The sequence below is a fragment of the Ursus arctos genome, unplaced genomic scaffold, assembly GCF_023065955.2.
Source record: "Ursus arctos isolate Adak ecotype North America unplaced genomic scaffold, UrsArc2.0 scaffold_22, whole genome shotgun sequence".
NCBI classification, from domain to species: domain Eukaryota; kingdom Metazoa; phylum Chordata; class Mammalia; order Carnivora; family Ursidae; genus Ursus; species Ursus arctos.
The window spans coordinates 31442996-31466545 of NW_026622897.1; the positions used below are offsets into that span (position 1 = coordinate 31442996).

The 23550-nt window shown below is 41.6% G+C and overlaps 1 protein-coding gene across 1 annotated transcript in view; it reads left to right on the forward strand.

Moving 5' to 3' along the window:
* Positions 1-23550, forward strand: part of FAT3 (FAT atypical cadherin 3) — a 635693-nt gene that overhangs the window by 133012 nt on the left and 479131 nt on the right. Inside the window, exon 2 of the mRNA XM_044386515.3 lies at positions 5012-8320. Coding sequence (XP_044242450.1) covers positions 5029-8320 — 3292 coding nt within the window. The 5' untranslated portion in view covers positions 5012-5028. The remainder of the gene's footprint in view (positions 1-5011; positions 8321-23550) is intronic.

The following is a 23550-nucleotide window of genomic DNA, read 5'->3' on the forward strand; positions in this document are numbered from 1 at the left end:
GTGCGGCCACAGCGCTTGACCCAGGCCACGAGGTACACGCCTTCTCTGGCACTGACCCCAGCCCAGGGTGGGCGTCTGGGGTCTGTGAAAGGATGGCTTTCTTATTAGGGCTGGGCTACCCCAGGGATGGTCTACCTCTTGACCCTTTATCCTTAGCTCATTTTCCATTTGTTTTCCATTTTGGATCCCTTTTTCTGAACGCCTTCGTAATTGTAATGTCAGTTAATATTTATGGAATGTTTGCTGTGTCCCAGACACACTTGTAAGCCTGTTACATGACAGTGGGAGCTCTTCTAATCCCTAAGCTGAGACTTAAAAAGGTTTAAGTATTAGCCCAATGTCACCCAGCCAGTCAGTGAGAAAGCCTGGATTCAAGTCCGGTTTCTCTGACCTTGGGGTCTGCTGTAGTAATCATTTGCTTTCCATAAAGAAAAGACATCTTTTCCTTTACCTTGCATGGGCCTTTTGCTCTTGGGAAAGGAAGAGTCAGAGGAGATTGTAAACCCTGCCCTCCCTATCTCCTGACTCACAGATTTTGTCTTCTCTAAAAACTGCCTTAGTTAAGGATAATAGCTAACAATTGTAAACTTAGCATGTGACATGAACTGTTTTAAGTGCTTTCTTTTTATTAACTCAAATCTTTTTTTGGTAGGCACTATCATTCCCATTTGTGAGCAAAAGAAACTGAGGCACAGAGAGGTTAAATAACCTGCCCGACGTAACACAGCTAGGAAATGGCAGAGCTGGGATTCAAACCCAGGCAGTCAGGTGCCGGAGCATGTGTACTGGAATCACTGTGCATACAGCCCGTGTGTTAGCTTCTGACTCAGTCACCACACAGCTTCTAACACAAGTGGTCTTCATCAAGGATGCCAGGGAAGGGGAGGCCCTTCAGAGACCAACTTTGTTTATTGTTTTACAGCCTATCATAGCACATTTCCCAAGCACCCTCTCTGTGTGCCAGTAAAACCCTTTCAAAATATACAAGATAAGAAGAGATGGGGTGGTGGGGTGCCTGGGTGGCTCAGTCGTTAAGCATCTGCCTTTGGCTCAGGGCATGATCCTGGCCTTCTGGGATCGAGCCCCACATCAGGCTTCTCCACTGGGAGCCTGCTTCTTCCTCTCCCACTCCCCCTGCTTGTGTTCCCTCTCTCGCTGGCTGTCTCTCTCTCTGTCAAATAAATAAATAAAATCTAAAAAAAAAAAAAAAAAGAAGAGGTGGGGTGAAAATAGAATGTTCTTGCAAGATGCCTTTTCTAGTGTTCAGAAATCCCAGCGATTTAAGGAGGCCCATTTAATGATGGCAGAAAACAGCTTCCCCAGGTTACCTGAGCAAGCAGAGGCACTCTGCTGAGTCCAGGCTCTCCCAGAGAGGTGGCCTTTGTAAGAACTGTGAGCTGCCCCAGAGGTCACTCGAATGTATTCATTCCTGGAAAGAAGACTCTGCATGCCCTTTGGAGTCTCAGGCTAAGATCCAGTCTTTCTCAGAGCTCACAGGGCAGGATGGGGGGGCGGGGGGAGGCACAGTCAACTGCTCTGAAAAATAAATGTCTCCAAGATTGATGGCTTGATGATTTCTTTGGAGATTATATCAAAAATATTGATTATGTTACTAAGTCGTAGAAAATAGGCTCTGAGGTTGGGAACTAAGTGCTTTGTTTAAAATAATCCAGAAGCAGTAGAATAAATCAGTGTGCAGAGCATCTGAAACACCATAACTATCATATTGGCTTCACAAATAGCTTGGCTTCAGTGTGGAAAAGCACACTACTTTTTTTTTTTTTTTAATAGCTTAACAGTTGTCTTAGCATGCTAAAAAAAGAGGAAGCCAAAATCATATTCTGGTGTTTACTTTGCAGAATTTTACAGAATTCCTCACTTTCAGCACTCATTTATTTTCTAAATCAATGGAGAAAACTGCAGGTTTTAAAAATAGTTGGAGCCAGATAGGACTTTTTTTTTCCCCCAAAATAAAGATACCGAAACTCGATGACATATTTTGGTCTCCACAACTGAAGCTGACAAGCTTAGTCCTGCTCAGGATTTTGGAGTTAAATCCAAATTTCTGTACACAACAATACTGTCCCATTTCAGCGTGGTTTGTAGTGTTTTTCTACTTGCATGTAAGACCACTGACTCTGTTTTATAAGGAAAAAAAATTGCAGCAGTGTATCCTGCTGAAAGAAAAACTCAGTATGCAAACATTCCAACTTTCGAAGAGTTAAATCGAATGATGATTTTTCATATTATGACAGCGTTCTGTGCTGTGAAGGATTCATTGGAAGGGTTTCTAGAAGTAAATGTCCCTCCGGGCACTTAAATGTTTACTTACAGTTAACAACTTAGAGAAGGGAGTAGCACCGGGGAGATTAACAAGGTGTCAGAAGGCGAAGATCCCTGCAAAGTGATGATAAACCACAGCCCTAAAATTGTTACATAACTCAAAGAAAAGCTAATTCAGTTGACACACATTTCCATGTGGTATCAGCTCTGACCTGGGGGTCTTGAACCTGGTATTAGTGAGTCTCTTTATCCTTATGGGTCTCGGTGTCCTCATCTGTAAACTCAGGAGATCAAACCAGATGATCTTTGAGGCTTGAGTTCATATAACTTCTTGATTCTGTTTTCAGAAGTGAGATGGGAGTATTTTCTGGGATTTGGAAACTGACATGTTAAAGGCCTCTGGGCCCCTGGTTACATCAGTGCGTTTATGTCCTGTGTGTCTCCTGCGTGGGAGGCGTAGTGCTGGGTGCTGGTAATAGATCGATGCACAGACGCAGCTCCTCTCTTCAGTCAGGGTCGAAAATGGGGATGTGAGATGGACTAAGAAAAGTTTGTTTGAGCTGAAATTACCATCAGGGCTGTTTTCTTCCCTGATGACCACAGAATCCAGACTCCGTTGGCAACGTATCAACAAAACCATGCTTGTAGGCTGTGCCCTTGGCATAGAAGAGCTAGTGGGAAATAAGGCGGAAACTGAATTTGTATTTCCCTGGAGATGCTGGGAGTAACCCCAGTTTTCTACGTTGAGAGACTATCCATGGCCTCTGGTCATTTCCTGTAAGAGCGTTGTCTCATTCCATTATGTTCATAGTGAACCTAAAAATACCTCCTCTACTTTGGAGCATTCTCAGATGATGAAATAAGAGTCTATTGAGTTATACATGGTATTAATAAAGCTTCTGCTGGTTTACGTCTGCGATCCCTAAGGAGGGCTCTGTCACTCGCCTGTATCAGCCAAGGGTGCTCCACAAAGAGGCAGCACTAAATGCACTGGCCCCGTGGGGCTCTCCGTTCTCCGGGGCAGGATTTTTGAGCCTCTGACTCGCTGCTTCGCACACTTACCATGTGAGCCGCTTCCTAAGGACGGACAGCCAAAGCAGTTGCATGTGAAATTAACTTCTTTCCTTTTATTAAAAGTTATCTCATCTTTCCACTTTTCATTTGTACCATCTATTCTGCTTATGAAATCCCTATATTAAACTGTACTCTTTCTACTTGCTACTCCCGTTTCCTGTGTTGCTTCAACAGATGACAGTAGCAAGGCATATTTCATCTTCCGTGGAACCAAGCAAATGCGTGCCCAGAAATCGGCTTCAGAGTCCTCTGTAAGGCACAGTTGGAAAAAAGAAATGAGAAAGCCTTGGGGGGGTGTGCAGAGGGCTTGTGTTCTAATCCCGACTCTGCTACTAGGAAAATGAAGTTGTCTAGTCTCATCTACTAAAAGTGTATAATAACACGTGCCTTGCCAACTCTGGGTATGAAAGTGTTTTATGAACTACAAAAGCAATTGATAATATTTTAAGATGTTAAACTTTTGTAAGAGATTTTTCAGCTGATAGCTGGTAATTGGAACTAGTTTAAAACCAGAAAGGAGATAACCTCGTAGAGATGCCATAAATTTATCATACAGTGACTAGTTCGATGGAATTAGATCATGTCATGTGTGCTTCTAGGGGGCTTGAATTCTCAGCCTCATGATTTTGAATTGTGTATAAATCATGGTCAGTTTTAAAGTCAGCACAACAAAAGTTGATGCTAATGCCTTATAAGTGTTTCCTTAAAAGTTCATAGTTATAAAGGTAATTATATAACCATGGATGAACAATGTTACTTGAAAAAATATTAGAAAAGCAAATAATCCCCCAGATCCCACAACACAGTTAATCCTTTTTAAATGTAAAATTGAAGTTGTGCACTGAAATGTGTAAGTAATAATACAATCATAACCACCCATACTGTTTTATGATCTTTTTTCCACTCAGCATTACATCTTACCACATTTCAAAATGTACATTTTAGAAATAATTATTTTAATGGCTGCATCGTATTTCACTTTATGAATGCACTGCAAATTATTTGACTCTCGATTGATAGGCAGCTAGTATCTTTTCAATTCTTTTGTCTTTTAAACGGTACCTTAAATGTACACTTTTTAAATTTTTTTTAAAGATTTTATTTATTTATTTGACAGAGAGAGACAGCCAGCGAGAGAGGGAATACAAGCAGGGGGAGTGGGAGAGGAAGAAGCAGGCTCCCAGTGAAGAAGCCTGATGTGAGGCTCGATCACAGAACACTGGGATCACGCCCTGAGCTGAAGGCAGACATTTAACGACTGCGCCACCCAGGCGCCCCTAAATGTACACTTCTAAAAGTAAATATCTAATTGCTTCCACTGGGTAACTGCCTAGAAGGTAATTCTAAGTGAAAGGTAGATGCATTTTTTTTTAAGGCTTCTAAGTACATAATTCTAAATTGACCTTCAGAATGCAAGAAATCTTGTACCGATGAACAATTTCAGCAACAGTATTAAAGTGTGATTTAAAGAACTCAAACAATTTTAAATCCTAGTGAGTTCTCTTAATTTTTTTTTCTCGTATTGACATTTTGGTAAGAAGATTTTATAATGAAGTTTTTAAAAAGCACTGTTTTATCACATCGAGTTCCTATACCTTCTGCCACTTTCCTGTAGGTTAATTCATCTTTTCTCTCTCTTCCCCCCCCCTTCCAGGATGGAGGTATGATACGATGGATGTAACTATGGGATACTGTGTGGGTACACGGCCTCCCCCTTCTTGCCTCATCCTCCTGCTTCTCAAGCTTCTGGCCACGGTGTCCCAGGGGCTGCCGGGGACCGGGCCCCTTGGCTTCCACTTCACGCATCCCGTGTACAATGCTACCGTGTGTGAGAACTCAGCCGCAAGGACCTATGTCCACAGCCAGGGTAGAATGGGCATCACCTTAATAGACCTGTCCTGGGATGTCAAATACAGAATTGTATCTGGAGACGAGGAAGGCTTCTTCAAAGCAGAGGAAGTCATCATTGCAGACTTCTGTTTCCTCCGAATAAGAACTAAAGGTGGCAATTCGGCCATATTGAATCGGGAGATTCAGGACAATTATTTATTGATAGTAAAAGGTTCTGTCAGAGGGGAGGATCTGGAAGCATGGACCAAAGTGAACATACAGGTTTTAGATATGAATGATCTGCGACCCTTGTTTTCACCCACAACGTACTCTGTTACAATAGCAGAAAGCACACCTTTAAGGACTAGTGTTGCCCAGGTGACCGCCACAGACGCCGATATCGGCTCCAATGGAGAATTCTACTACTACTTTAAAAACAAAGTTGATCTCTTTTCAGTTCACCCCACAAGTGGTGTCATCTCTTTAAGTGGGCGGTTAAATTATGATGAAAAAAATAGGTACGATCTGGAGATTTTGGCTGTGGACCGGGGGATGAAACTCTATGGAAACAACGGAGTGAGCAGTACTGCGAAGCTTTATGTTCACATTGAACGTGTAAATGAACACGCCCCAACTCTCCATGTGGTCACTCACGTTCCTTTCTCGCTGGACAAAGAGCCGACGTATGCGGTGGTGACAGTCGATGACCTAGATGAGGGGGCCAATGGAGAGATTGAGTCTGTTTCCATTGTGGCTGGGGACCCTCTAGATCAGTTCTTCCTGGCTAAGGAAGGCAGGTGGATGAACGAGTACAAGATTAAGGAGAGAAAGAAGGTTGACTGGAGGAGTTTTCCTTATGGCTACAATCTCACTCTTCAAGCAAAAGACAAGGGGTCACCTCAGAAATTTTCAGCAGCGAAGATCGTCCACATTGCCAACCCCCAAAGAGACACCGTCCCAGTTAAATTTGAAAAAGAAATGTATCATGTGAGCATTAGTGAATTCTCCCCTCCTGGTGTCGTGGTTGCTATAGTAAAATTAAGTCCCGAACCGCTAGATGTGGAATACAAATTATCTCCCGGTGAGGATGCACAGTACTTCAAAATCAATCCTCGGTCAGGTCTGATTGTCACAGCACAGCCACTGAATACTATTAAGAAGGAGGTTTATAAGCTGGGAGTGACAAACAAGGAAGGAGATTTGAAAGCACAAGTTACTGTTGGGATAGAAGATGCGAATGACCATACCCCAGAATTTCAGCAGCCACTGTATGATGCTTTTGTGAATGAAAGTGTCCCAGTGGGCACAAGTGTTCTGATGGTTTCAGCGTCCGATAAGGATAAAGGAGAAAATGGGTACATCACCTATAGTATTGCCAGTCTGAATTTGTTACCATTCGCCATTAACCAGTTTACAGGTGTTATTAGCACAACTGAAGAATTGGATTTTGAATCCTCCCCAGAAACTTACAGGTTCATCGTAAGAGCCTCTGACTGGGGTTCGCCATACCGCCATGAAAGTGAAGTAAATGTGACTATTCGAATAGGAAATGTCAATGACAACAGCCCTCTCTTTGAGAAAGTGGCTTGCCAGGGAGTTATTTCCTATGACTTTCCAGTTGGGGGTCATATCACAGCTGTTTCAGCAATTGATATTGATGAACTTGAACTTGTAAAGTACAAAATCATCTCTGGAAATGAGCTTGGTTTCTTTTATTTAAACCCAGACTCTGGTGTTTTACAGCTTAAAAAGTCACTGATGAATTCTGGAATCAAAAATGGTAATTTTGCCCTCAGGATTACAGCAACCGATGGAGAGAATTTTGCCGACCCCATGTCTGTGAACATTTCAGTCCTACATGGGAAGGTGTCTTCAAAGAGTTTCAGTTGCAGAGAAACTCGTGTGGCTCAAAAGCTGGCAGAGAAACTACTCATTAAGGCGAAAGCAAATGGGAAACTGAATCTGGAAGATGGATTTCTTGACTTTTATTCAGTTAATAGGCAAGGACCACATTTTGACAAGTCATTTCCTTCTGATGTGGCTGTGAAGGAGAATCTGCCCGTTGGGGCCAACATCCTGAAGATCAAAGCCTATGATGCCGACTCTGGCTTTAATGGGAAGGTGCTATTTACAATATCTGATGGGAATACGGACAGTTGCTTTAATATCGATATGGAGACTGGGCAGCTTAAAGTCCTTCTGCCAATGGACCGAGAGCACACGGACCTCTATCTCCTTAATATCACCATCTATGACTTAGGTAACCCACAAAAATCTTCATGGAGGTTGCTGACCATCAATGTGGAGGATGCTAATGACAACAGCCCAGTTTTTCTGCAAGACAGTTACTCAGTTAACATTCTCGAAAGTTCAAGTATTGGCACTGAGATAATTCAAGTGGAAGCCAGAGACAAAGACTTGGGTTCTAATGGTGAAGTGACTTACTCAGTGTTGACGGATACACAGCAGTTTGCTATCAACAGCTCAACTGGAATTGTCTATGTAGCCGACCAATTGGACCGGGAATCTAAAGCGAACTACTCTTTAAAAATAGAAGCCAGAGACAGGGCAGAAAGTGGCCAGCAGCTGTTTTCGGTGGTCACTCTTAAGGTTTTTTTGGATGATGTCAATGACTGTTCCCCAGCTTTCATTCCCAGTAGCTATAGTGTGAAGGTTCTTGAAGATCTCCCCGTTGGCACTGTCATTGCTTGGCTGGAGACCCATGATCCGGATCTTGGGCTAGGGGGTCAAGTGCGCTATTCTTTGGTCAATGACTATAATGGGAGATTTGAAATAGATAAAGCAAGTGGTGCCATTCGCTTGAGCAAAGAGCTGGACTATGAAAAGCAGCAATTCTATAACCTCACGGTTCGGGCCAAAGACAAAGGGCGACCGGTCTCTCTGTCATCTGTTTCCTTTGTTGAGGTGGAGGTAGTCGATGTCAACGAAAACCTCCATACTCCCTACTTCCCAGACTTTGCTGTGGTTGGATCTGTACAAGAAAACTCACGCATCGGAACAAGTGTACTGCAGGTGGCTGCCCAAGATGACGACTCTGGGAGGGATGGAGAGATCCAGTACTCCATCAGGGACGGCAGTGGTCTCGGAAGGTTCAATATAGATGACGAGAGCGGTAAGTTTACTAGTTTGTACCAGAGTGTTGTTTCCCATCTCATGAGTTATAATGTTGGAGAAGTAAAGGAATCTTCTCCCACTGAAACAGAATGACAAATGAGTTTGCATTTGGTGCAGAGATGAGTCAAGTGAAAGCTTTTCGTCAGAACGTGTTGGTTTGTAAGAAGACATGTTGATAAGTGGTTCTAACCATGGTTTTCAATAGGAGTCTTGTTTCCTGTTTGCTTTCTTGTTCGGCACCCTTACCAGGTTATCTTCTGATAAGCATAAGTAATTTTCACCTCTGTTGATTGCACTTCTGACCTTCACTAAATTAAGGGCTCTGATAAAGTAAATTACATTTGAATTGGCTTTAAATTAGAAGTGTGAAATGGATTTTCAAATGGGTCTTATACTAACTGATTTTTCCCTTCCCAGCAAAGCTTTGCTGAAGTGGTTTGGTAGCAGTTGCTTGGTCTTTCGTGTTTCACAGGCACATCTGGCCTTTGAACGACAGGGATTTGCACTGGAGAGACTCGGTTAATATGCGGCAGTGTGCGTCTACAAATGTTTTCATGAGAGGCTAGAGGGGGCATGTTGTGGATTTTACTCATAAAAAATGGATTTTAAGATTTTATTCATGAGAATTGATTGTTTTATAGAAACATTTTCAAATATGGGACAAATCGCCCCAATATTTTCATTGTCCCCCACCTATTTATTCTTTTCCTCATAGATACAGATACGCGCGCACACACACACACACGTTTTTCTATTCTTGTTATTGTTATTTGTCTTTAAACAGACATGTGCCCAGACATGTGCACGTGTGTGTGTGTGTGTGTGTGTGTGTGTGTGTGTTCCTTGATTAGCACTGTGTGTTTTCTACAGATTGTAGTCATCGCAAGACAGGGGCTGTGTCTTCTCTATTCTCAAGTAAATGGTAATATTAGCTATTCATAGTTTTCAAGGTACATTTATATATATCAACTCATTTTTTGCAACACTCACAGGGTACTTTGTTCCCAGTAATGATAATGATGATTAAAGCAGGTAGTGTGTATGGGAGTGTTATTACAGTGGTGGAAAAAGGACTTGAGAAACAGGATTAACTACTGGATAGAAGTTACAAAACTGTATGTACCATCACAAATTTAAACTGTAATTTTTATATACACGGCTCTAATTATGGCCAGTGTAAATTGTAAAATTGGTCTCCATAGCCATAATGAAGGAAAAGATAAATGTCAAGGAAATTAGGTTCTGATCTAGCCACACACACTCTATTTTATTAAGTATCATTTTTCATTCCAAGTGGAATATATTTTCATCTTTGAAATACAAAGTGAGAAGGGAAGTATGTTTACTGAGTGTCTACTCTGTGCTAAACTTTGCTACCACTAATGACCTCATGGAGTCGTTAAGGTGGGGACCACACCATATGAAGGATTTTATAGTAGGCTCTTGTTCAAAGATCCCAACTGCCCCATGAGGTAGAACTAATAATCATCAAGTCGTGAACTGATATGCAGAGAAGAGAGATAACTTGGAGCCTCGTTTCATGCTCAGCTCCAAGTAACTGCAGTATAGTACCCCGTCTGTCACCTGAAGACACGTATGGGCTTCCTCCTGTTTCCAGATATACTTGAATTTGGTGTTGATCTAAGATCTATTAGGCAATAAGTGTTAAACAGTTTTCAAAGTCCTTACAGCCCTGGGTCCATTGACCGATGGCACTGGCCATTAGTTGCCCTTCCTTTTTCCTCTTCGTCTCATTGTTTGTGGCTCTCCAGTGAGAGAGCTTCTCCTAGGAACTCAGGTGGTTGTGGGTGAGGTAGGCCAGACAGGAAGGTGTCAGGGGAATCGTTAGCCACTGCTCCCTAGAGGACTGCATCAGCCACGCCGAGCTATTTTTATTTGGAAGTTTCATGTTGGTGTAGCTTGGTGCAGAGACGAGCAGGAGCAATTTGGTGAGAGTGGCCTAGATTTTCCTTATTTGTACCATGTTATTTTGTTCTCATCTTGGGTGTGATTTCAGAAAATGTGTGTATAGTTTCGTCAGATGACATAGCTTTCCTTATAATTCTTGATGCCAAGAGTTTGGTATCCTTTGCCTCTGTTAAACAAAAACAAAAACCAACTCACTGCTCTTTGTTCTTTTAGATTCTGGACTGTATAAAGTACATTTTGCTATGGATGATAATAACGCCACTTACATTTTGACATTGCTTTGTGACTTAAAATGCTCATTCTGATAAGCATTAACCCTTTTAGGTTAAAGTGTAGCTAAGTGAGTTGAGTGAGGTCACACACTTACATATCATGTTTACCTTCTCTTGGAAAGCAAGACTATTTTTTCTCTAGGTACATTAGAGGACTGGATGTTGAAATTTTTTATGAGGTTTAGAATTTCCATATAATATCCTTAACCACCTTACATCCTCCCCTCTCACCTTCTGTATATTTTAATTGGCCAGCCCAGGAAACTGATGAGGAATGATTGCCAGGACTTGTGCCAGCGGGATGCTGGGATTGAGGAGAATTTTGGCAAATGTATGTCCAACAGGAGAAGCCATCACCATGGTGCTGTTGGGTTTGCATTACTGCGGAAGCATCCATCAGCTCTTTGCCTCCAAGTGCGAAAAATCATGGCTTGACCTGCTGGCAGAATGAATGGCTGTTTAGCCCTGCAGCTGTTACTGAGTCTCAAGTCCAGACGCTGTTGTCTTCGTTTGGTCCTTTGGCATGGAATGGACTAAACTTGTTTTGTTTTGTTTTGTTTTGTTTTTGTCTTTCAAGAACTTTTAAGTCAGCTGCCAAAGTTTATTTAATGGCTTGCATTGTCTAGTGGTTCTCAAACTTAGGAGTGCACATGAATCAGCTGGAGAGTTTGTCAACAAATGCAGATTCCTGGGCCCTTTTCCCCAAGAGCCCGAGTCACTAGGTGTGGGGCAGGAGCCCCAGGGGGATCTTCGTTTAAGCTCTCCAAGCATTCCTTCTATTTGTGGCTTGGAAACACCAGCCTGAATTTACTTGGGCTCCTTAGAGAATGCCTACCAGATTGTATCTTTGCTGTAAAGTCCTTTTCCTTATTCTTTTGAAAGGCAGGAAATTGAGCTCATATTTTAGATAAATTTCTTTTCTAGTCAAGTTTTACAATCCAAATAAATCTTCTATTATTCATTAGTGGTGATAGTTTTCTGAATGCCTTCCCGATGAATCAAAAATCTATTTCTATGTTTCAGTAATCGCAGTGCTCCTGTTTTGTGAAACTGCATAGGCTGGGAGTAGTTGATCCATTTAGTAGTTTTATGTTCTTTATTTTTTTGGGGGGCAGGTGCTCAGCGAACAAAACCTTACCTTTGAAATTTTTTTACCATGCACAGGCATTTAATAAATGTTTAATAATGTTCACAGTAAATGGATTAACTGGGAGGCCCCCAGCTACAGTGGATTTGATCACAATTTAAATTACTAGTCTGGAAGATGCAATTTAATAATTTTTCCTTCACAAAGAATGCATTCTTATTCTCTGACACAACAGGAATTCATATTCTTGACTACTCAGAAGTTTTAGAAGGTTTAGAAAGAGCATGTTGTATTTTTTAAACTGTGATTTTCTGTTAGAGTCTTTTGTAAGCTGCAAACTTGAGCAATGATTTTATTGTTTTATTTACCTGAAGTTAAAGAAATATTTTAATTGGGATGAACAGCTTCTAGTTCAGCATATTCATTGTGGATAATTGGTAAGGTATTTTGGCTGTGCGTTACTGCTAATTATATTACTTCTTTCGTTTACCAAGTATCGGTTATGTGCCAGGCACTGTGCGAGGTGCTTGGCTCATGATTTTTCTAATTGTCACAAGAATCCAGCAAGTAGGCTTTCCCGAGGCTTGTTCAATCAGGGTCACGTATCTGGGAGTTGTCCGAGCTGGGACTGGAACTGAGTGCAGTGGACTCCAAATCTCATGTGAGCTCCCCCCTTTGCTACCCTAGCATGCTGCAGTGACTTTGTTAAGCATGTGTGGTATTTCTGCATAACAGACAACCACAAAATCTTGTGGCTTATGGAAACAGTTTTTCTCCTTGCTCCCAAGTCCGGGGCAGCAGTTGAAGCAGCAACGGTGGATTGAAGTGTATAGCCTGCCCCACAGGCCTACCCATCCCAGGACCCAGGCGAAGGAGTACCCCCTGTCTGGGACATGATACTGTTCTCCAGGTAGAGGTCAGAAGCTCAGGAGGGCTGATGGAAGTGTGCTGTGCCTCTTAAAACTCCTGCTCAGACCTGGCCCATGTTCCGTTAGCAGAAGTGGGCAATGGGGACAAGCTCAACTTTGAGCTGGGGCAGAGAATATTTCTCTTACAGAGGAATGGTGAGGAGTGAAGAATTCCTGCATACTAATACCACCTGGCAGAGCATACATTTATACTTCCTTTCTTTAAATTGAAGCTGCGGCCAGCATTTCTCCAGCATATGTGAGCCTAGAATGCTCTCCTGATTCCACATGTTCCTCACCACTGTCTTATAATCTAATGTTAATTGTGTACTCCCTGTGCATAGGGCCAGGGCTGGGCACTAGTGACCCAGAGAGCTACAGGTATAAGACTTCTGCCTTCCATGGTGGGAAGTTTACTGGGCCACCCAACAGGTCAGAAGGCAGCTGCAGGTGGTGATGCTGGTGGCAATGGTGGCAATGGTTACCATTCACTGAGCGCTGTCTGTGTGCCAATTTCTGTGCAAAATGCTTTCTACCCATGTCTCGTTCCAGTGTCGCAGGAGATGGGCACAGCGTGTGTCCTTTTTTTTTTTTTCCCCACACATCTGGTGTCTTAGGAGAGAAAGCTCACATGCACAACACATGTGCATTTATATTTACCTTTCTATAAATTGCAGCTGCAGCCAGCATTTCTCCAACACATGTGAGCATAGGATGCTCTCTTTATTCCAAATGTTTTGGTACAATCTGCAGAGGCTTAGGAGACCTAACATGTATTTGGGTTCACACAGACACCCAGAAGAGGCATCTCACACTTTCTAAACACTGTAAAGCTAATTATTATTTTCAGTGAACATACTGTTCCAACAATAAATTAATATAACTTTATAATTGTGCTCAGTATCTGTACTAGCTCTCTCCCATCTACCTCTCCAGAACCATTTTCCACCCATCTTTCTGCTTTGTGTCCAGGTGCCTGAATTCCTTGGCCCGTGTGCTCCTTTATTCTCTGACATCTATCAGTTCTGCCACTGGGGATGGCGAGAAGAAGAGAATTAGGTCAGGGTATTTATCCCTTTGATTCATTCCACAGTGGTTACTGTGGTCTGGCTGTATCCTCTTAGGGGTAGAAACAGCTCCCCAGTGTTACCAGTCCTGGAGTATTGCATCATTTTCTCTAAACCCTACCTACACCTTTGTAAATAGCCTGTTTATTACATGCTTTTCAATGACCCAGTTGGGAGTGTGCTGTCTCTTCTCTGAGGACCCTGACTGATAAAATACTCTTTATGTAAGTATTTCTAAAACAGATTTTAAATATATTTAAAAAATATTTCGAAGGCTGATGTTTTCCAGCAAATCCTGTTAGGACCAATTTCTATGGTGCTGCCCTGTGTGTTGGCACATTCCACCAGAGGCTGGGAGGAAGAGTCGAGAGATCATAATTACCCATGCTTTCATTTTGCAAAGAAAGAAAGTGAAACCAGGGGACTTTGTGTCCCTGCCTAGTGTATACTTTCCATGTATTGTCTACAATGAGAAGATAATTTTTCCCTTGCCAAAGACCCTCTCCCACCACACAGGGGAAGAAGAGGGTTTTGACTGGATGATGTGGTACCAGGATCTGTCGAGCTCTCAAATGTTGTGATGTACCTTGATCTTCTACAGAGAGAGGGCACATTTCAGCTAGTGGCCAAGGAAAGAATAAAGTCCTACAACTGAGTAGCTTTTATTAGTTCAACTGAAGGGTTGTTTACTAGCGCTAGTGCTAAGTCCAGTATTCTTTTATCTGTAGTCTTTAATCATCAGAGAGTCAAGAGGAGTTTCCCTCCTAGAAAACTAGGAACAGGAAAATCTGTATTGTGAGAAAAATGAGGAGCTTTCTGTCATTGCAGAAACTGTTAGTGCTAGCCTAGGTATTTAAAGAGATGGGTGATTCCCATAGTAGCACATCTTTTACACAACGTAATAATACACAAGCTTCTTTTTTCTTATATTCAGAGATGTCAGAAATCCTATTTTGTCTTATGGATGGCTGTTAATCATTCCAGCTTCATTCCTCCAAACTTGCCTCTTAACTCCTCTTTGACAAGCTGAGGAGTAAGACAGATGTTTTTTGGAGGTTTTGGTGCAATTCCTGACAATTCCAGACTAAAAGGTGTTTTCCATCCTCATTCTTTTCCAAGGTGATATTTTTACCTCCACCTATCTAAGTCAAAAGAGACTCACTGAATTTTGGCCCAAGCTTGCCCTTAAAATTTCCGTTTGGGACCAGAGGAATGAAGGAATGATCAAGTGACAGGAAACTTTTCTTGGCCCTGGATTTTTAACTTTAGCTCTAGACTTTGGATTATAATTATTTAAGGGAAAAATAATGTTTCCCAGAGGAGCCCTGAACACTGCACAACATTCAGATGAACTTAGTAGTTATCACGTAAGCCAGGTGGGAGAGAGGATTAGAAGCTTCTGGAAAATAATGAACAGCATGCTTTTATGATTCCTTTCAGCAGGTGCCTTCTTCTTGACCTTTTCTTAACTGTTGGCTGAAGGCAATTTAGGTTTTAGTAGAGGATTGTTGGTCCAAATCTGTAATTATGTCTGCGTTGTGTATCAAGTTTGAGCTGCTATTATCCCTGTGCAACTAGTAAATGATAAAATAATGACCACCATGAAGAGGAAATACAAATAGTGTGGCAAGCCAACAACCTGAAAACTTGTGTGGTTCTTTTCTCTGAAACTCATCTTCCTTTTGTATCAATAAGGGAAGTTTTCAGTGGCTTACCTGGCCCGTCGTGTCACAGTCCCCAATGCCGAGTGATACTGAATTGGTTTTATTTCTTTGGTTAACAGAGAGCAAGACCTCAGAGGTCCAGTAAGCAGAGGTTGCAAAGACTATCAAATGATTACTTCATCTATTAGCGGTTCTGATTTCGGATAGCTTGCATCTCATTTCAATCTTCTAAAAAATGTTTTTGCAGGTGTTTTGTGTGCACGTTGAAGGATACTGTCATTTATTGTTACATTTTAAAGAATTATAGGGTTCGATAAATATTTATGTGATGCCACTACATTCACAATGTTTCATTGAAAAGAAAATGAAATGAAAATGAAAATGGCCTGTAGTCTGTATTTTTCGCTTGCTGGTTCTTATAAAAGCATGTCTTATCGACAGACAGAATCTACAAGGAGTTGTGTGTAGGATTCAATTCAATTTATATTAAATTCTGGGCACCGGTATACGAATTATTGAATATAATAGGAGTCTCCAATTTTCTCTTTGGATGTTGGAGGATTTAGTGGCTCCTCTAGGGCCACTCTCTGTGATTAAATTCACATTTTCATTTGCATAACATAGTTAATATTCTAGTTGCTTTTAAAAAGCAGTATGTTGGTGAGAATAATACTGAGCTAAAATAACATATTGAATATGAAATATCTTGCATCAAAAAGTGAATAAAAGTTGAAGGAATTAAGCTGAAAGATTAAGGTGTCACACACACACACACACACACACACACACACACACACACACTCTAAAAGATATCATGGTGAAAATATAAAGCCATTGTGGTTTACCCCCAACATCTATAAAATAAAGCTTAAATAATTTTCATAGTTTTTATCTCCACTTGCTTCCTGAAAAGTCTGCCTCTTCTCCCTCCATTTCCCTTCCTTTTTTCTTGCCATCTCTTTTCTTCCCTCATTCCCACATTTGCAGTTCACTGATTTCCTGTAGGCAGGGTACTTTGCACTAGAAAGGATGCACAGATGATTAAGTCAAGGGCTAGCAGTGGAGACAGAAAAGCATGTAATTACAAACTGCGTGATGCATAAGTGACACAAAGTAAGTGAGTGCCTTGTGCTCACCATTCATCATGTTTATTTGTGGCCTCAGCATCACCCTTTGGCATTGTGGGATGATTTTTACAAATTCCAATTGGAGACAAGACAGTATGAGAGATAACCAGAGCATTAAAGTGAGTTGATGATGATATATAAGCCAGGCTTAATTGTCAAGGAATATCTAATCCCAGAAACAGATCCAGGTTTTGTGAGGCTTGAAGTACATACCTTGTATCATCTTGGGGTGCCTGCTTTGAGAAAAGAGGATACAAATTTATGACTACAAAATTACTGTATTTGTTTGAACTGAGGAAGGAAATCATAGCAACTCTTAAGTTTAAAAGTCAACAAACACCACAAATATCACAAAACTCAGAAAAATAATATATTTTGTTGATTAAGTTCCTGACCCACCTCTCTAATACTTTCTTTCCCTTACATTTTTTGGTTTCTTTTTTGGTTTGATTGCCTCTTCACGTGATAACAATTTTGCAATTGTTTCTACAGAAAGTACAGAAAGATTATTTCGTTTTTCTCCAGTGCTGGTTGATTGAAATTAGTTTTTTATTGTTGAGAGTTTAGACATGTTACTCTGTGGTTGTGGCTTGTTATTGGTAATGCTATGTAAATATTATACATTGCTGTCAAATTTGAAAACAATCTCTATTGAGTTTTTTTCCTATAAACTATAACAGACATCTTTGCTGCTAATACTGCTACTTGTCTGTGCTCTGTAAACTTAAAGAGTCCAGTAATTTCCATTTTGGGGAAATACTCTAATCAACAACAACAAAAAATCATGGTGTGTTTATAATTTGTATGCTGCATTTCGAGAGAGAACTTCATTTTGACTCTAGAGGCAAGAACCAAGTCTTCCAGTTACGAGTGTAGATATCTAATGATTGGGGAATTTTCCCCAGACTAGCTTCTGGCTGCATACATTCGAGCTTGGTTTCTCCTCTCTGCCCCTCCACCCTGCCCGGCCATAATTGTCATCATAAACCTGACCACCACAGGATATGTTCATATAATGATACAAGTTCTAGTCTTTTCATGTCCATGCTACAATGCTGGATCTCTCAGTCCAGTAGGTAGTAAGAATGCTTTTGGAAGCCATTCCTGCACTTGAGATGGCTAACAACAATTTGTCTATGGCTGGATTTGATGGAGAACCATGTAAATATATGCCACTGAATGCAAACTAAATGTATCCTTAACTCAATTCTGCCTTATGCCTACAGCCATTCCACCTGATGATGCAAAACGTAATAGAGGAGAAGTTGGAGGGGTAAGAGAAAGAAGTTTTAAATTATTGTCGTTGAAATATATTCCTTTTGCAAAAAAATATATAAAAATGTATAACCACGTAAACATCACTAGGGTCTTCCCTGGGGCTTGGAAGGTAGTCTGATAGCTTCATGTTGAATTGGCATCTGCCTAGCGCTGCTAGTAAGTGAACATTTTTTTCTGAGAGAAGTAAGTCTCCAAGGTCAGTGGGGAGAGTGACTGAGCTGGCCCCTGCCTCAAAGCCTAGTCCTTGATTTGAAGACTGGTGCCTGAGACACCTGCACCAGGTTTAAGGTCATTATCCCTCTTGGGTATTATTGAATCAGCAGACAGACAGTGCAAAGGATACAAGATCTAGGTTGCATGTGAATGGATCCGGCTCCCTATCTCGAGGAGGTGCTCTGGAAGCTCATTAGCCAAAGCAGCACTTGAAGACTAAGAAATCTGCAAGGTCAAGAAGCTTACTGCCTTGGGCTCACTGCGTTTTTGGAGCAGCTGGCGGGTAAGAGAATTGCATTGTTCCTTGGGCCCACTCCTTTATAACACCCATTTAGGAATTCAACAGTAAGATACACCAGGATCCGGAAACAGATAAAAAGGGCCTTTGAGAGCTGTCCTAGTAACTGTTGGCGTTCTTTCATTTAGACTCATTATCTGTACCCTAAAATCATGACTTGGGGATTTCCCCTAAATCTTGAGAGATTTCGCTGAACCATCATGTCCACATTATTATTAAAATTTATTATAGATAATCTAATTTATGACTATTCTAATGAATATATCAGTAGCGCATCTCCCAGTAATTTCCCTGCCCATGGGCTGCTGGCATTGGTAAGATGTTTCTGATTTCATGGACTGGAACCTGATAAAGCCCTCTAATTATTAAAAATACACATTGACTTGAGGTCAGCTTTGATAGAGCATTCTACCCTCGGGAGATCATATATCAGACTCGAGCCTGTATGAGACCCTGAGATCCTAAACGAAGTCGTGAATATGGAGCATAAAGTTCAAGTCTTCTCCTGAAAGGTCACACCTGCCCTCATGCAGATCACACATCTCTCCCCAGACCTGGGTAGAGTTAATCTGTTCTTTTCTCACCTTTTCAGGACACTTCTAAAGGAATGTTTATCACATGGCTAAACTGAATGAGCTTGGAAAGGAAAACAGTGATTCGGTTTAGGATAACAATTTCATGAAACATTGTTCTCATTGCGAAAAATGCAGTTGTAGTCCTATCTGTCTGTAGTTTTAGCCTAGAGGGCAAATAATCAGGATTGAAGTGCGTGAGAATTGCGTTTATGGGTCACTAAATTCTTGTGTTTCTGAAGTAGGATAGCTCAGGCACTCAAGGGTGTTCATACTAAGTCAGAATTCTATATTCCACAGTCACATGCCACGACTGCAAAATGTATAGCAATACCTGGCTAACTGAGAACTTCATAATTCAAGAACTAAGATGGAAGCAAAAATTGCTGTTGGGGGCCTTGTAAATAGCCTTTAAAAAGAATTTGCACTGACATACCTGAACTCTTGTTTTTTCCCCAGACCTTATTTACTTTTACTTTGCACATAATTCTAATAAGCTGGACTTCCCAATACCTATCCTACAGTATTTTAGTAATTGCAAAGCAGAGATATTGATATAAAAAAGGCTTAATAACAACAGTGATAAGTAACTCCGTTACCCTGTCTATGATCAGACAGCGAGAGGAATAAGTAGGTAACTCACATTGTGTGTTTGTCATATGCCAAGCATTAAATAAGTATTAAGTCATTTACTTCTCTCAAGGATTCCATGAGGTGGGTACCCCGACTATCCACATCTTATGGATGAGGAAACAAAAGCTAGATTTTAAAAGACTGTCCAAGGTTTCATAGCCCTGGTAGAGCAATGAGGCAGGCCAGCACCAGAGTCTGAGCTCTTAATCACTACACTTCAGACACTCTCTGGATGAACAGCCCTAAGTGTCTCCTTAAGGGCTGAAACCCAGAGGGAGCCCATCGCTTCATTACCGCGCAGTGTAATAGCTCATCATTATAGAAGAGCCCCAATCATTGTAGAGGCTCAGGTTCCCTAGAAAACAGAGCCTGGGGCGAAAGTTACAGTGCCGGCTAATGTTTTATTAAGGGTGTGATCCCAGGGGAATGGGGGTTGGAGGGGAGGAAGGAAGCCAGGCCTAAAGGAAGGGAGACCAAATATAAATCGGTACATTATTAAATTGGCTAGAGCTTCACAACAAAACCCAGCATGTTTCTCAGTCTTCCTGTGTGTCTCCAGGGAGGCCACTCAGGAACGCTGCATCTTGGGGTTGGAGGGGAGGTTGAGCTATCCTTCTGTTGGCTCTTTCCCATTTTTGACCCTTATTGATCAGCTTTGCCACCTGGGGTGTTAACTCCTCCACTCTCCTGGGTTGTGCTTGGTGTGCCTGGGCAACTGGGAGAGCCAGGACTTTGTTGGCACAGTCTCTCTTACCTGTCCGTGCTCTGGAGGGGGGGGGAGATGGGGGGGATGCTCATGTTTCTGTTGTAGCAGCAGACATTCCTGTCAGGAAGCTAGGGAACAAATTTGAGGCCAGAGGGTAGTGGAGCGGGCTGGGCTGAGCGAATCTTGGCACTGGATCTGGGCAGAGAAGTTCAGCGTATTGCGGTAAGTTGTTTCATCATATCCACAAAAGCTAAACAAAGCAAAACTCCGCCCATGAAACTGTGACGCCTCCCTAGGCAGATGCTCTGCTCCGTAGAAAACTCAGCTGCACAGAATGACACATTGCCCAAAGGCTCTGATTTGTCAAGGCATTGTGATTCCTGTTCCTCTGGCCCCTGGCCTGCGTAGAAGTACAAGCGGAAAGTGCCCGCACTTTGTAGTCTTCGACTGATGTGAGCAAAACGTCTTTTTAGTACCTCTCCTTTCTTGGGAGCCTGGGATATCTGAGTGCTGTTTGATCAAATGCGTGTGCATGAATTCCTGGGCTGGAAATGCAGAGGGAGGTAGAAGAGGAGCTGGAGGTAGGGGTTTTCTGAGAGTTTTGTGTGCGGAGCTGACTTTCCCATCTTCATTCCTTGTCACAGAGTAATAATCACCTTCCTTCTCCTCCTCGGTACCATCCCCACTATCATCGCACACTCAAGGAGAGTCTGCTTTCTGCTAGGTGCTCTGCAGGCCGCTTCCCTGTACTTGAGTTCACTCAATCCTCGCAGCAAACTTATGAGGCAGGTACTGTTATTATCCCAGATTTATGAGTGCGGGAACTGAAGTTTAGAGAGGTTAAATAACTTGCCCAATTGCACAGAGCTTGTAAGTAACAGAGCCAAGGCTTCAACTCGCATTGCTTTACTCCACAGCCCTTGCTCTTGTCCTGACCATACGTTGCTCCTTGGGCCTGCGTGTTTGGGCCCTCCCAGAAAAATGCCATCCTCACCCCACTCTGTGCATCCCATTTTCTCATGTGTCGTTGTTGCTAGGAGCTTAAGGGGGAATATCTGCAGTATACAATCATTTATTATAATATACGTTGTACACTGTATTATGTAACATATAATGAACATATTATATAGACTAAGTAAATGTATTCAATATAACAAATACACAATATATAATACAGTTTATAATATAAAATAATATATCTAACAATATAGTAGTATGTATGTTACATATATTTTATGTTATATATTTGATATTATATATGTCATATGTTACGTTATATCACATATATTATATATATTGAGCACCAACTATGTGCCAGGCATTGTTCCAGGGCACTGAATTAGACCAGTGAGCCAAATGGAAAAGAGTCCTTTTCTTTGTAATATTCTATTGGGGAGGTAGACAATAGTCAAGATAGGTATAATGTGTAATATGTTAGATGGGTTTAAGCGCTAAGCAGAAAAATAATGCAAGTAAGGGAGAAAGAAAGTGTCAGAGGTGGCAGTAGATTCCAAAGAATGCATCGCCTAGATAACCTCTAGATAAGGTGCTGAAGGAATTTCAGATTTGTAAACGGGTTATTTCAACATGGAGGAGGCAATAAAAATGGAGAGCAAACTTGGTTGATTGCCACAGACTCTGGTCAGTACTCTTTGTGGTGAACAAAACCTCTATGAACTAACTGTAGGAAGAATATAATATAAAACACACAATTATTATCAATGCAGATTGTTAAACGCAAAGTCTCGTGCTTAAGAGTATTTTCCAGTTAATCAACAGGCATAATATAAGTGTACGCCATCTCAAATTTCCTTTAATTCCAGTATGCCTACCCCATAAGAGGAACAACTTCTTTTGCTGCCCCTCCTCTTATTAATTATACTTACTTCCCATCTTCCTTCTGGAATCCCATTTTTCTGAATACTGTTTGTGGCAATTGTACGATTGTTATCGTCAGCTGTATTGCCTTTAAACCTATTGGACTAAGCGTCTGCTGTGTCAGGTGTGATGTCCCAGCTGCCGAGCACAGAGGTCGGTCCATTGCTCCGTGGACTTCCATTCTAACGGGGAGGATAAGGCATGCAGGTAGGGAAAGTGGAAATACATACGCGTCCTATATGTAAATTATTGATTTTCAAGGAATTACAGTCATTTAATATACTTTCTGTTAAATTATAATTGAACTGGATTCTCTTTTAGAAGTCTAGCTACCTTGGAGTTTATTTAAACTAAGAGGGAAAGGTCATAGTGTTTGTATGCAGTACATACTTGGTGCTTTAACAGTTGTGATGAATAGCAAGGAATTACGCAGTGCTGTACTTGTGACCCGTACTAAACATCGGCATTTTGGATTGTACCTAACTTAAAGAAATGTCTCAAATCCTTTTTGAAATACTGTAGTAGCCAATACATAGAGGCACGCCCTAGGTAAGCATAGGAATGCCATTTAGAAAAGAAAGAGAAATACCATCACACTTGGAAAGACTCAATCATTTTGTAAATGACAGAGCTTGGAGATCATGGTTTCCCTTATCCTCTGAGGATGAGGGTCACCTTGACGAGTATCCTTCCCCACCCAACCCGTCCTGCACCTGGACACATGTGTGCATGCCCTTCTCAGTGGCCAAAGGAGTGGGGGGGCTTGAACTGGATTTTTAAAAACTCTTTGGGGTACCTGGGTGGCCCAGTCGGTTAAGCGTCTGAGTCTTGGTTTTGGCTCAGGTTGTGAGATCAGGGTCATGAGATCAGCCCTGAATTGGGGGGTCCCTGTGTGCTCAGTGTGGAGTCTGCTTGAGATTCTCTTTCCCTCTCTCTCTGCCCCTCCCACTTGTATGCTCTCAAATAAATATATAAATCTTTTTTTTAATGTTTCTTAATTATATTATGTTAGTCACCATACAGTACATACCTGGTTTCTGATGCAAAGTTCGATGATTCATTAGTTGCGTATAACACCAGTGCACCATGCAATACGTGCCCTCCTTACTACCCATCACCAGTCTATCCCATTACCCCACCCCCCACCCCTCTGAAGCCCTCAGTTTGTTTCTCAGAGTCCATAGTCTCTCATGCTTCATTCCCCCTTCTGATTACCCCCCTCTTTCTTTATCCCTTTCTTCCCCTACTGATCTTCCTATTTCTTATGTTCCATACATGAGAGAAATCATATGATAATTGTCTTTCTCTGCTTGACTTATTTCACTTAGCATTATCTCCTCCAGTGCCGTCCATGTTGCAGCAAATGTTGCGAACTCGTTCTTTCTGATAGCTGAGTAATATTCCATTGTTTTTATATGGACTACAACTTCTTAATCCAGTTATCTGTTGAAGGGCATCTCGGCTCCTTCCACGATTTAGCTTTTGTGGACAATGCTGCTATGAACATTGGGGTGCATATGGCCCTTCTCTTCACTACGTCTGTATCTTTCAATGCTATCCCGACTTTCAATGCTATCCCGATCAAAATACCAATGA